The sequence below is a fragment of the Panthera uncia genome, unplaced genomic scaffold (genome assembly GCF_023721935.1).
Source record: "Panthera uncia isolate 11264 unplaced genomic scaffold, Puncia_PCG_1.0 HiC_scaffold_1833, whole genome shotgun sequence".
Taxonomy (NCBI): Eukaryota; Metazoa; Chordata; class Mammalia; order Carnivora; family Felidae; genus Panthera; species Panthera uncia.
Window position 1 is genome coordinate 15,428 of NW_026058507.1, and position 14,400 is coordinate 29,827.

At 56.5% G+C, this 14,400-nt stretch overlaps 1 protein-coding gene across 1 annotated transcript; it reads left to right on the plus strand.

The window, feature by feature from the left end:
- On the plus strand, nucleotides 1–14,289 carry LOC125917430 (cullin-7; the record flags this gene model as incomplete). The annotated part of the gene is made up of 25 exons (XM_049623629.1): nucleotides 1–618; nucleotides 1,428–2,015; nucleotides 2,550–2,701; nucleotides 2,843–3,343; nucleotides 3,872–4,010; nucleotides 4,104–4,306; nucleotides 4,600–4,828; nucleotides 5,530–5,767; nucleotides 5,851–5,956; nucleotides 6,930–7,157; nucleotides 7,452–7,542; nucleotides 7,641–7,812; nucleotides 7,993–8,098; nucleotides 8,390–8,485; nucleotides 8,675–8,850; nucleotides 9,185–9,318; nucleotides 9,617–9,799; nucleotides 10,017–10,123; nucleotides 10,209–10,391; nucleotides 11,881–12,041; nucleotides 12,196–12,412; nucleotides 12,519–12,792; nucleotides 13,550–13,695; nucleotides 13,843–13,969; nucleotides 14,047–14,289. Coding segments are annotated over exons 2-25 (4,792 nt in total), but the record flags the coding sequence as incomplete, so codon positions are not given.
- Between the last annotated feature and the right edge of the window lie 111 nt (nucleotides 14,290–14,400).

Genomic DNA, 14,400 nt, shown 5'->3' on the forward strand with positions numbered 1-14,400 from the left:
AAGACTGGAGCTGCTCATTTCCAGCCGCGCCACCCCCTCACCCCGTGCCAGTTTTTTCTATGTAATGGTAGAGGGGAGAATAAATGACCTCCAAGGTCTCCTGTTCTGACTTCGGGAGTCGGGGAGAGCACTTCCGGTGGAAGGAAGGAGAATGAAAAGGAAGAGGAAAGGGCGGCACGGAGGAGGAGGAGGAGGTGCCGCGCGTCGCCGAGGTGGCACCGACGACTCCGCCCCGGAGCTCTCCCAGGGCCCCTAGCTTTCCGCTGGGTCTGGCGGAAATGAGCCACGACTCCGGGCAGGCGGCGGAGCCCCCAGAGCTGGGCGGGCGGCGCCGCAGGCTGGGCCCCGTCTCCGCCCTGCCCCGCCCTACCCAGGCTGCCGCTGACCTGCGCGCCGGGCGGTGACAGTGGCCGCCCGAGGTGCTCTGTCCCTGCACGCCACGCCCCCTGCCCGCCCGCTTGTCCTTCGGAGGCACGCCCCCTCTCGCCTCTCCGCCTCGACCCCCCTCGGGGGCCCAGGCGGGGCCCAAATCTCCGCCAGCATCGCCGCCATCGTCTGCGCCGCGTCCCTAGCTCAGCGAAGGAGAGGCCTCGCGCCGGACCCCCATCGCCTTCTGAGGTGGCCAGAGCCCCCCCGCCCCTACCCTGGATTTTCCTCCGCACTCTCGCCCACCGAGCCGCGCGCGCACCCGATTTCGCGTCCCCCACCCCAGTTCCACAGTGCCTTGGGATTCTCGTTTATCTGGCCTAGCCCCCTCCCCCGCACCTTGCCGCGCGCCCCCGGCTTCTAGGGTCCACCTAGCCCCCCGCCGTTCAACCCACCGGGTCTCCTGTCGCCCCCACCAGCCTTGCTGCTCCAGTGTCTCCAGTCCTGCGCGCTTGCAGCCCACCAGGCTTTCCTCCCAGCCCCTCGCGCCTTGCCCCCCCCCCCTCCCACCAATTCTCCCCCACCAAATCTCTTGCCTCTGTGACACACTCCTGCGCTTCAACCATTGGAGCTAGCATCCCTACCCAGACACACTCGGGATCTCACTCCCCACCCCCCACTCCCCAACACACACCCCTCGGGGCTTCATGGATCCCCTTCTCAGGGCTGCTGCCTATGGCAGTGTGTTGGGATTCATTATGGCAAGGCTCCCCTGCCCCCACTGTCCCCTTCCCACTGCTCCAAACCAATCCACTCCAGGCTGCAGGGCCTTCGACCCTCCTTTCAACCAAATTTTGTGTTCTTAGAACAAACACCCTAGTGTTCCCTTGCTTAGGCCTGGCCCCACCCAGCCTGCAGCAGGCAACTCCTGGGCCCTTCTTTACCCCAGCCAACCTGACAGCTGTTGCCACACTTGCTTCCCCAACTCCTGGATATCCTTGATTTTTGGAACTCCCCCTCTCATTTTAGCTTGACTGTTCTCTTTTCCTTCTGTGTCTCAGGTGCCAGGATGGTGGGGGAACTCCGCTACAGGGAATTCAGAGTGCCCCTGGGGCCAGGCTTGCATGCCTATCCAGATGAGCTGATCCGCCAGCGGGTGGGCCATGATGGGCATCCTGAGTACCAGATCCGCTGGCTCATCCTCAGGCGTGGGGATGATGGGGAAGGGGGCTCTAGCCAAGTGGACTGCAAGGCCGAACACATCCTGCTGTGGATGTCCAACGACGAGATCTATGCCAACTGCCACAAGATGCTGGGCGAGGACGGCCAGGTCATCGGACCTTCTCAGGAGATTGCAGGGGAAGCTGGGGCCCTGGACAAATCTGTGCTGGGGGAAATGGAAACCGATGTGAAGTCTTTGATTCAGAGGGCCCTCCGGCAGCTGGAGGAGTGTGTGGGCACCATCCCTCCTGCTCCTTTGCTTCACACTGTCCACGTACTCAGCGCCTATGCCAGCATCGAGCCCCTCACTGGTGTATTCAAAGACCCAAGGGTCCTGGACTTGCTCATGCACATGTTGAGTAGTCCTGATTACCAGATTCGCTGGAGCGCGGGCCGGATGATCCAAGCCCTGGCCTCTCATGATGCTGGTGAGAAGTAGTGTGGGGAGAAAGGAAGGGGAAGGTAGGTCAGCTCAGGGCCTCACAGGACACTGTGGCAAGAGCCTCTGCCTCATCAGTGCCTGAGTGATTCTGTTGCCTTTCTCTTTGAGTTGGGAGAAAAGGGGGTAGGAAGGAGGTGGGGGCATCTCTGCAGGAAGAGGAAGGATGCCTAGCTGGGGGGATGTCTGGCTGGGTCAGTCGGTGGAACACTGTACTCTTGATCTTGGGGTCATGAGTTCAAGCCCCATGTTAGGTGTAGAGATTACTCTAAAAAATAACAAAAGAAAGAGGACTGAGTCTTCAAGAACCTCCCATTAATTGGATCTCTATGCCAAGAAAGAGTTATTAGACAATTACAGATATAGATATTGCAGATATAGGTAGGTAGGTAGGTAGGTAGAGAGATCTATCGATCCTGTGTGTGGCAACAAGGGATCAGACTAAGACAGTAGAGGATCTAGGAGGGATGCCTGGGAAGGGCAATGTTAGGGAGCAGTTAACTGACTGGGGTATGGGTTTCAGGGACCCGGACCCAGATTCTTCTGTCGCTGAGCCAGCAAGAAGCCATTGAGAAACACCTAGATTTTGACAGCCGCTGTGCTCTGCTAGCTCTGTTTGCACAGGCCACACTCTCTGAACACCCCATGTCTTTTGAGGGTATCCAGCTGCCACAGGTATTCTGTGGGGAGGTGGGGGGGGGGGGCTGTGGACAAGATCTAGGGACCAGACCTTTGCACCCACCCTTGAAGGGTGGTGTGGAAAGAGTAGCTAGAGCTGGGACAAGGTGGACATAGGCCAAAGGTTGCATCCTACAGGTCCCAGGAAGGCTTCTCTTCTCCCTGGTGAAGCGCTATTTGCATGTCACTTCTCTTCTGGACCAGCTGAATGACAGTGCTGCAGAACCAGGAGCCCAGAACAACTCTGCTCCCGAGGAGTTGAGTGGGGAGAGGGGTCGACTGGAGCTGGAGTTCAGCATGGCCATGGGCACCCTCATCTCAGAGCTTGTGCAGGCCATGCGCTGGGACTGGGCCTCGAGCAAACAGGGGCCCTCGGCACGGTCTTCGTGCTCCATCTTCCAGCCCCAGCTGGCAGAGGCTGGCTCAGGGTTGCCACCCGCCCGGGTCCGGCCCTCCATTAGGAGGTCAAGGAGGTTCCGCCCTCGCTCTGAGTTTGCAAGTGGCAATACTTATGCCTTGTACGTGCGAGAGACGCTGCAGGCCGGGATGCGAGTTCGCATGCTGGATGACTACGAGGAGGTCAGCGCTGGGGACGAGGGTGAGTTCCGGCAGAGCAACAACGGCGTGCCCCCCGTGCAGGTGAGTGAGGGTGCGTGTGGGATACTGTTGGGGATTTAGCTGGGGAAGTATAACTGGGGTTCTGTGCAGGGGGCTCTGGCAGGCCACCCGCTGAGAAAGCCCCCATGGGGACTGGAATGGTTAAAGGGGAATCAACAGTTGAGAAGGGAGCCATTGGAGAGCTGAGAAAGTTGGAGTTGAGGGAGCTATCAGGTCAGGAAGACTCACTCCCAGGAAGAAACATATTGATATAGCAAGACTTTCCTAAAGGTCAGGGTCAGGGAGAGAGTAGGTGAGGCCAGGAGGAAGTGCGGGGAGCATGAGCCATCAAAGGATAGGGTGGGAGGAGAAGCAGAGCCCATCCCCATAGGAGAAGGCATCCTTTGTGTGTGTGTTCATGTTCTCCATATGCCAGCGTTGTGTTATTTGGAGGTTGTTCCAGACCTGGTCAGGTGGTCAGCCTGAGGGCTGTATGTCCTCATCATTGGGCCACAGCCAGTCATTGAGTGAGCCTTCTCTTCCCCTTCTCTTTTTTCCCATATCCTCCAGGTGTTGTGGGAGTCGACAGGCCGCACCTACTGGGTACACTGGCACATGCTGGAAATTCTGGGCTTTGAGGAAGACATTGAAGATGTGGTTGAGGCTGATGAGAACCATGGGGCTGTGGTCAGTGGAGCCCTGGGTGTAGGTGAGCCCTGGGAGAAAACAGGGTCAGCGCTGAGCAAAGGAACAGTGGTCTGGCTGGGTGGGCAGTGACATCCCCGTGCCCTGTGACCTGTAGCCACAGCCTTGCCCTCCTGGCGGTGGAAGCCCATGACAGAGCTCTATGCGGTACCCTACGTGCTGCCTGAGGATGAGGATGCTGAAGAAAGTGAACACTTGACCCAGGCAGAATGGTGGGAGCTCCTCTTCTTCATCAAGAAGCTGGATGGACCCGACCATCAGGAGGTTCTCCAGATCCTTCAGGAGAACCTGGATGGCGAGGTAGAGCCAGTCCGGACACCCAGAAGTTGGAGGGCTCACTGCAAGGGCTGGTCTGTGACAGAGCATTTGGAAGGCTGAGGATGGGGAGTGGAGGTCCACAGTTGGAAGGGGCTGCAGGGAAGAGATCTAGAACGTTCAGAGGCATTGGCAAGCTGTGTGAGAAAAGGCAGCTGCCAGCCATGAGCGGTTCCTCAAGGAGAGGATGTGTGTAGAGATCCCCACCCCTACCAACTGCCCCTGGAGCCTCTGTGCCAGCAGGGCTACCTACAGTGAGAGCTTCTCCCCGATGACAGATTCTGGATGACGAGATCCTGGCTGAGCTGGCTGTGCCCATGGAGTTGGCCCAGCACCTACTGCTGGCTCTGCCACAGCGACTCGATGACAGCGCTCTCAGGGACCTGCTCAACTGCCGTGTCTACAGGAAATATGGGCCTGAGGCCCTGGCAGGGCAGCCAGCTTACCCAACCCTGCCGGAAGCCCAGGCCCAGCCTCAGGAATCAGCAGATGCATCCAGAGTGGAAGGTGGGATGCCAAAAAGACCCTGCAGCTCTGCAGACTGGCTCTAGGAGAGTGCTAGCCCAGGAGAGGCATCTGTGCGGTTTTTGTGTAATCCCGTCTGGAACAGGTGGCACCTTAGGAAGAATCTGAAGCTTAGAGTCGCTCCCTCCAATGAGTGAGGGAGGATGGAAAGTCAGAAAATTGCAAGAGATTTGAGCCTTAAAAAGCCCCCACATTTGGGGGCGCCTGTGGGCGGCTCAGTTGGTTCATTGTTCAACTCTTGATTTCCACTCAGGTCATGATCCAAGAGTCATGAGATCGAGCCCCACGCCCAGTGCGGAGCCTACTTAAGATTCTCTCTCTGCCCCTCCCCTGTCCTCTCTCTCTCTCCCAAAAAAAAAAAAAAAAGTCCCCACATTGGACTTTTTCTAGTGTAGAGAAAGCCAAATTATTGCATGCTTTTAGATACAGGGAAATGCTCTGCTATTTGCAGACAGGAAGCTCCTTTGCTATTTTAAGAATATAAAACATAACATTTGTCACAAAATTGTCTTATAAATGCATTCAGAGATGCCCTAAGATCCCCAAACCTAACTTTTAGGGGGGCCAAAAAAAAAAAAAAAAAACGTTTTTAGGAGGCACTAGGAATTATGAATCTATCTGTCCTTTTCTCATCCTAACATCACCGACAATGGCCAACCTTTGTAACTTCCATCTTCCCGTAGGAAAAGAACCCCCAACTCAGCATCCCGACACTCCTCTGAGGCGACTGATGGACGGCTGCGGTCTGCCTGGCAGAATCTTCCTGGACCTGGAGCGAGCCCTCAGCTCAGAGGGGCCTCGGGAGATGGAGATCAAGCCGCTCCTGCTGCAGCTGCAGAGGCAGCCCCAGCCCTTCCTCACCCTGATGCGGGGCCTCGACACCCCAGCGGCCAACAAGGCCCTGCACCTGACCGTTCTGAGGTGAGGGGGTGGGGAGGGGCATTTGGCAAAGGGGTCTTTGAGGCTGGCTACACATCTCTCTGCTGCTGCCGCCCGCTCCCCAGGATCCTGATGCAGCTGGTGGACTTCCCCGAGGCGCTGCTGCTCCCCTGGCACGAGGCCATGGATGCCTGCATGGCCTGCCTGCGGTCACCAGACACTGACCGAGAGGTACCCCTGCCCTGCTCCGGGGAGACGCTAGAGGGAGAGGGCGTAGGGCAGCCTCTGATGAGGCAGACCCCCTCCCTGGGCGAGGCTTGGGAGGGCACAATGGAGCCTTTGCGCTCTTGGTTTGGAATTTGTTTTTAAAACTGAATTTTATTTTTTCAAATAGGTAATACATTCATACAGGTCACAAATCAAAACAGTACAACAAGGTATACACTGAGAATTCCCACTTCTACCTCTTCTCACTTCCACCCAATTTTCCCAGTGCTTCTCCGCATGTACTTTATTGGTTACCATTTGTATTAATTTCTGTGTCCTTCTGGTGTATCCTTATGCAAATGCAAATATAAGCAAACCCGAGTGTGTGATCTTACATGCCATCTCCTTTCTTACACAAAAGGTTATGTCTGTATTACAGTAAAAGCCTCGGTACCTCCTGTTTGGCTGGGCCTGTGGGGATAAGGTGGATGAAGGAGGTAGAGAGGACATCACATCTCAGAGTCTCCTGCCACAGGGAGGTCCTGGGCTTGCAAGGCTTGGCAGTGGGTGTCTGCAGTGCACACCTTTGGGCTGTTACCCAGGTTTTCATTTCAGAGGTTGACTCATTGAGTGTCCCTCTGTGCCCCCTCCCTGCCTGTGCTTAGGGTCTGAGCATCTCAAAATGCAGCCCCACAACTGGTTCTTGGGACACAGCCTAAAAGGGAACAACCTGGGAAGCTCTCTGCACCTATTGCCAACAAAATCAGTGGTTGAGAACCCCAGGACGGCAGAGTGTCTCTTAGCTTTTCCTTATCTGTTTGCCTTAGGTTCTCTAACTCCACTCAGCCCTCGTGTCTCCCCGCTTCCTGCCTTTTTACTTCCTCATTCTGTCTTTTCACTGCAGTTGCCCCGGTACCCAGCGGGTGTAAATACTACTGAAGATGCCCTGTGGCCTGTGCCTTGTGCCCTTTATGCACCCACCCTGTCCCCATGTCAGGTGCTCCAGGAACTCATCTTCTTCCTGCACCGCCTGGCCTCTGTGAGCAGGGACTACGCCGTGGTGCTGAATCAGCTGGGAGCCCGAGATGCCATCTCCAAGGCACTGGAAAAGCACCTGGGAAAACTGGATCTGGCTCAGGAGCTGCGGGACATGGTGTTCAAGTGTGAGAAGCATGCCCACCTCTACCGGAAACTCACCACCAACATCCTGGGAGGCTGCATCCAGGTCAGGAAAGAGGGCAGGGGGAGGCTGTGGGTTCACAGCTGGGTAAGAATATGAAACCTGAGTGGGACCGGAGGAAGGGACCGTGTTCCTGAATTTGGGAAAGACAGGAGAGTCTGATGAGCCTGTGGGCATTTGTTCTCTGCACCACCTTCCGCATCTCCCACTCTGCCTCTGCCAGGGTTCTGGAGGAAGTCCCATTGCTGCTGGGTCTTTCCTTCATATGTGTTCCCGTGTGTCCTCCATGTGTGCCCTCCCTCCTCCCCACGCCCCTTCTCTCCGATGTTCCGGCTGCAGATGGTGTTGGGCCAGATCGAAGACCACAGACGAACCCACCGACCCATCAACATCCCCTTCTTTGACGTGTTCCTCAGATATCTGTGCCAGGGTCTGTGCCTGTCCCCACGTTACTCCACACCCCTCCGCCCCTGTTTTCCCTCCACACCTACCAGGCTGTGACGGCCACCCCTTCCCACTTGCCCCCAGGCTCCAGCGTGGAAATGAAGGAGGACAAGTGCTGGGAGAAGGTGGAGGTGTCTTCCAACCCGCACCGGGCCAGCAAGCTGACGGATCGAAACCCCAAGACCTACTGGGAGTCCAATGGCAGCGCCGGCTCCCACTACATCACCTTGCACATGCACCAGGGCATCCTCATCAGGTAACAGGCCCCATGTATGTGCTCAGCGACACACATACTTTTTCGTGACTTCCCTTTGTTTGTTTGGGGGAAGCACTGCTCCCCCCGCCCAACACAAACATGACCAAAGAGTCCCCTTGCCTCTGTCTACAGGGACCCTACTGGTTCCAGTTCTGATTGTTTCCTTTTCCCTGCTCCCAGGCAGCTGACTCTCCTGGTGGCTAGTGAAGACTCGAGCTATATGCCGGCCAGGGTGGTGGTGTTTGGGGGCGACAGCACCAACTCTCTTAACACAGAGCTCAACTCGGTAGGGACCCCTATACCATGAGACCACCTTCACAGGGTCCGCCCTCCTGCCCAGACTCCTAAACTCCTAAATTCTTCCCTGTCTTGCGCCCCCTAGAATGTAGAGTCCTTTCTCCCTGTGCCTATGTGATGGCATCAGGCCCTGAGCAGTGAGGATGGCATCGGGACCCCTTTGTCAGGACCCCTTACCCCTCCCCGGGCTAAGGGAAGGACAGAACAGGAGCAGACTTGAGTGCCCTCAGCATTCCCATCCACACACATGGAGGTAACAGCACTCTCTGCCCCCAACCAGGTGAACGTGATGCCCTCGGCCAGCCGGGTGATCCTCCTGGAGAACCTGACCCACTTCTGGCCCATCATCCAGATCCGCATAAAGCGCTGCCAGCAGGTTTGGCAGGAGTATGGGGTGTGGTCCGGGGACACAGAACTCTGGGTTGTGTAACTGTTGCAGATCGTGAGCCAGAGCTCCAGGCTAGGCCCTGGGCAGCTCCAGGAATAAGGCCCAAAGGTGTGGCTGACCACAGCCCGCTCTGAGGAGGATGCAGAGCAGGTGAAAATAGGCGTGTGCACATTGCAGGGCGGCATCGACACACGCATTCGGGGGTTGGAGGTCCTAGGCCCTAAGCCCACATTCTGGCCAGTGTTTCGGGAGCAGCTGTGTCGTCACACACGCCTCTTCTACATGGTTCGGGCACAGGCTTGGAGCCAGGACATAGCAGAGGACCGCAGGAGCCTCCTGCACCTGAGTTCTAGGTGTGTGCGAGCATGTGTGTGTGGCTGTGTGTGTGTGGCAGGTAAGACTGTTATGGGTGGCCCTGGCCCTTCTGTGGAGGGTATAGGTGGAGAGCCAACATGTTTGGGAAAGGGGCTGGCGTGCTCTACAGTTTGGGGAAGGAAAGAAAGAATAAAGAGATTTCTTTGGTGGGTTGGGTGTGTGGGATGTGTCTGTTAACATGGGACAGCTTCAAAGTACCGGGTGGGGATTTGGTCTGGTTGGTAGGGGCTACCCTGCCATTAGGCTGGGAAGATGCTAGGATAACTTACATCTTGAGCCTCTGACACCTGCCTCCCCCATCCTCACCCCCAGGCTCAATGGGGCTCTGCGTCAGGAGCAGAATTTTGCTGATCGCTTCCTCCCTGATGATGAGGCCGCCCAAGCGCTGGGCAAGACCTGCTGGGAGGCCCTGGTCAGCCCCCTGGTGCAGAACATCACCTCCCCCGGTAACCATTGCGACCCCTGGCCCCACTAATCGGCCCCTTCTTGTTCTGCCCCAGAGCCACCTATATTATGCCCTTGGCCCTTTTGGTACCTATGTTTGTTTGGTAGCCCAGTGTCCCCCTTCTCCTAACCACCTCCTTTCCTACATCTCCCAGGTGTCAGCTGACACCATAAGGACAGGTGGGCCTCGCTACCTGCGCCAACCCCATATGTTCTGTCCAATCCCTTTCTTGGTGCTTTCGTCCTCTTCCCCTGCCCTGGAGACATGGCCCACCACGGCTTGTTTTTCCCAATCTCCAGATGAGGATGGCATCAGCCCCCTGGGCTGGCTGCTGGACCAGTACCTGGAGTGTCGGGAGGCTGCCCACAATCCCCAGAGCCGCGCAGCTGCTTTCTCCTCACGGGTGCGCCGCCTCACCCACCTGCTGGTGCACGTGGAGCCCTGTGAGGTGCCCCCTCCAGCGGTGGCCGCTCCCCGGCCCAGTGAGTACCTGAGATTCAGGTGGGAGCTCGGTTAGGATGGCCTTCTGTCCCTCCTCCCGCTTTCCCTCCCTACCCACTAAGCCTGTTCACCTGTTTGTTTCACCCCCGCTCAGGAGCATCGTTCTGGGGTGGCAGGAGGTCAGGAACAGCCCCGGGGCTCACGCTGAGCTGAGGGGCTGCTCCCACCTTGCCTCTGCCCCCTCCCCTGTCTCCACAGAGGGCAGAAACAGAAGCCATGACTGGAGCTCCCTGGCTACCCGGGGGCTTCCCAGCAGCATCGTGACAAACCTGACCCGCTGCTGGCGGGCCGTGGTGGAGGAGCAGGTGGGCAGGGGTGGGTGCCGGGGAGGGAGGGTGCAACTGGTGGCATGCTGGGCTGTCCCTTCACGCTGCAGCTGCTCTCCTCCAGGTGAACAACTTTCTGACCTCACGCTGGCGGGATGGTGACTTTGTGCCGCGTTACTGTGAACACTTCCATAATCTGCAGAAGTCGAGCTCGGAGCTGTTTGGGCCACGGGCAGCCTTCCTGCTGGCGCTGCAGAACGGCTGTGCCGGTGCCTTGCTGAAGCTCTCATTTCTCAAAGCTGCCCATGTAAGCCTCCCACCCTCGCCTCTGCCCTGGACCTCTCCCTGCAAACCCCCCCTTCCCCACCTTCTCAAAACGACCACCCTTCTGTTCCCATTCAGCAAGGAACATGTATGGGTATATAACCATGTTTTGAAGATTCAGAGAGGGGCGCCTGGGTGGCTCAGTCGGTTGAGCGTCTAACTTCGGCTCAGGTCATGATCTTTGGGTTTGTGAGTTCAAGCCCTGCGTCCAGCTCTGTGCTGAAAGCTCAGAGCCTGGAGCCTGCTTTAGATTCCGTGTCTCCCTTTCTCTCTGCCCCTCCCCCACTCACACCTGCTCGCTCGCTCGCTCTCAAAAATAAACGTTTAAAAAATTTAAATAAATAAAAAGTGAAAGAAACACATAGTGACCTGAAGCATGCTGTGCTAATATATCTTGATGTACTTTCTTCAGTCTGCGTGCATGATTTAACAGTTTACTCACGAGTAGCTAAAATGCTTTTAGCCTGTTGTTTTTTGACCGTTACCTTAAAAGCCTTATTTCAGAGTTGCTATTTGTCCTTATTTTTTATTTAAAAAAATTTTTTTTAACATTTATTCATTTTTGAGAGAGAGACAGAGTGTGAGCGGGGGAGAGGCAGAGAGACAGAGACAGAGACAGAATCTGAAAGCAGGCTCCAGGCTGCCAGCACAGAGCCCGACACGGGGCTCAAACTTATGAGCCATGAGATCATGATTTTTTATTTTTGTATAAATTCCATCTAATGGATGTACTATAATTTACTCCAGCATTCCTTAAATATTTAGTAAGTGCTTAAAATGTGTCAGGCACTGTGATAAGAGCAAGTTCCCTGTCCGCAAAGTTTATTGTCTTCTCGGGAAGGTGCACACTTAAGCAGATGACACACTAAGACAGGCTAAGCACCCTGGCCAGCCGACAGTAGAGCAGGGGGAGCTGAAGCAGTGGCTCCTTGAGTTGCTCCTGGTCATTCTGTTGTATCAGTAACACTGCAGTGTGACCATCTTTGTCCACATAAATTATTAACTCCCATTAAATTATTGTCATTAGTTTAATTTTTAGACATGTTTGGTGTGCAAAAACACTTCCTAATTTGCACAACTGTTAACCACTTTATAAAAGTTTGGTAAGTGGGGCGTCTGGGTGGCTCAGTCGATTAAGCGTCCGACTTCAGCTCAGGTCATGATCTTGCAGTTCATGAGTTCGAGCCCCACGTTGAGATCTGTGCTGACAGCTCAGAGCCTGGAGCCTGCTTTGGATTCTGTGTCTCCCTCTCTCTCTGCCCCTCCCCTGCTCATGCTCTGTCTCTCTCTCTCTCAAAAATAAATAAAACATTAAAAAAAAAATTTTTTTTTTTTAAGTTTGGCAAAAGTGTTGACCAACTTACGAGGCAGCTTAGCTGTTCATATCTACGTCCTCAGACCTTCCTCTCTGTTCCCACTCACCTCCTCCAGTCACGCGTTCAGGGTTTTCCTGTGCCCTCCCCATTGCCCAGGTGAGTGAGCAGTTTGCCCGGCACATTGACCAGCGGATCCAGGGCAGTCGGATTGGCGGAGCCCGGGGGATGGAGATGCTAGTGCAGCTGCAGCGATGCCTGGAGACGGTCCTAATTTTCTCTGGCCTGGAGATAGCCACCACCTTCGAGCATTACTACCAGTGAGTGTGGACCTGGGGAGCGGAGGACAGGGGCAGGTGCCAGGCGAGCACCTGGGAGTCTGGGGTTGGGGCAGGCTGGAGTCCTGGCGCAGGCAGCTGGGCCAGGCCGAGTGCCCACACTGAGGCTCGGCCCGGCCTGTGTGTGACACCGCAGGCACTACATGGCAGACCGTCTCCTGGGCGTGGGCTCGAGCTGGCTGGAGGGGGCCGTGCTGGAGCAGATCGGTCCCTGCTTCCCCAACCGCCTCCCCCAGCAGATGCTGCGGAGCCTGAGCATGTCCGAGGAGCTGCAGCGCCAGTTCCACGTCTACCAGCTCCAGCGGCTGGATCAGGAGCTCCTGAAGCTGGAGGACACTGAGAAGAAGATACAGGTGGGTGGCGGTAAAGGGATTAGCACGTGGGGAGGTAGGAGGAAGAGAGGAGAGGAGTAGACCAGAGGAGGCCCACCGGCTGTCGGGAACCCCGTCTCTTCTGCAGGGGGGCCACGAGGCCAGTGACAGGGAGCACAAGAGAGAGGAGGCAGAAGGAGCGGGGGCAGCAGCGGCCACAGATGTGGCAGGGGAAGAGGAGGAGGACGAGGAGGAAGATGAGGATCTCTACTATGAAGGGGCGATGCCAGAAGTGTCCATGCTGGTCCTGTCACCACGCTGCTGGCCCACTGCCTCCATCTGCCACACGCTGACCCCCAGAACCTGCCTGCCGGCCTATCTCAGGGGCACTTTGAACCGATATTCCAACTTCTACAACAAGAGTGAGGAGCTGGGCAGAGGGCGGGCGGGGGCCGGGGGGGGGGGGGGGACTGGCTGGAAGAGGATGGGATTCAGGGAAAGAGCCTGTGGGTGGGGCTAGGCCCCAGGGTAGGAGCCTCAGTGAAGAAAGTGAGGAGCTTAGGTTTGGGGTGAGGTGGTGGGGTTGTCAAGCACCAGATCCCCAGACTGTTGCCTTTTCCATGCTTAAAACAGACATAGGACTCTCTTTAGAGAGTGGGAGGTGGGGAGGATGGAGTCAAGCGCACCTGAGGTCACCAGAAGGGACCTCCCTCAGTGGCAGGGCTCTGGCTCCTGGTCAGTCACCATAACCTAAGCTTCCCATTGGGGGCTGATCCTGGCCTGGGCAGCAACACAGGAGGGGGAAGAGACTCAGACACTGCCCTCAGGGGGCTCCCAGACTAACCAGGGAGAACTCATTTCTCGTGGATATTCCAGTTTGATGAGAGCCCCAGTCCTTCCTCATTTTGTGGTTTTGGCCTCCCTTAAAAAAATGGGGAACTCCTGGAAGTCACTGATCAGAATCCCCTTGCACAAGGCTAGGCACAGAGTGGGCTCCCGGATTCCTGAGGCTTACCCAGGAGGCAGATACAGGGAAGGCTAAGCTCTAGAAGTTCAGACCAGGAACCACGGTATCCATAAACACTGGGACACATGCTCTGCAGACATTAGCAGGGGCAGAGCTCAACCGACAGTACCCCCTCACCAGCCCTGACTCCTTTTCTCCCTGATCCTTCTCAGGCCAGAGTTACCCTGCCCTGGAGCGGGGCCCTCAGAGGCGACTGCAGTGGACATGGCTGGGTCGGGCTGAGCTGCAGTTTGGGGACCAGACCCTGCATGTGTCCACCGTGCAGATGTGGCTGCTGCTGTATCTCAATGACCTGAAGGTGGCCCTGCTCCTCTTTGCATCTGTGCTCTCTGTAGCTTGTCCCTCACCCTTCCTCCCTAAACCTCGACTCCCTATCCTCCCTCCCTGTACCTTCTCTGCTCCACCCCTTAGGGAAGACTAGAATGTTTCCCTCCTCTTCTTTAAGGCTGTCTCTGTGGAGAGTCTGCTGGCACTCTCCGGGCTCTCTCCAGACATGCTCAATCAGGCGATTGGGCCTCTTACCTCTTCGAGAGGCCCCCTGGACCTTCAAGAGCAAAAGGATGTCCCAGGAGGTGTGTACCTGGGGCAGAAGGGCCTCTGCTCTCAGCCTCCTTGTGGGCCCCCCACTGAAGACCAGTGCTTATTTCAGGGGTGCTCAAGATTCGAGATGGCAGCGAGGAGCCCAGGCCAAGGAGGGGCAATGTGTGGCTCATCCCACCTCAGACATACCTGAAAGCAGAGGATGAAGAGGGCCGGAACTTGGAGAAGAGGCGGAACCTTTTGAATTGCCTCATTGTCCGAATCCTCAAGGCCCATGGGGATGAGGGGCTGCATATTGACCAGCTTGTCTGCCGGGTAGGTGGGGCTGGGCAGTGGGGGAAGGAACTTTCCGGTGGGGGCAGGCGGGAGCAGGGGGAGGCGGGTCCACATTTGAAGCCTCTGGTTCACTACGGAGCCTGTATGTGTGTAAGGGGTGGGGTTGGGGGAGTCTGTATGTGTGTAA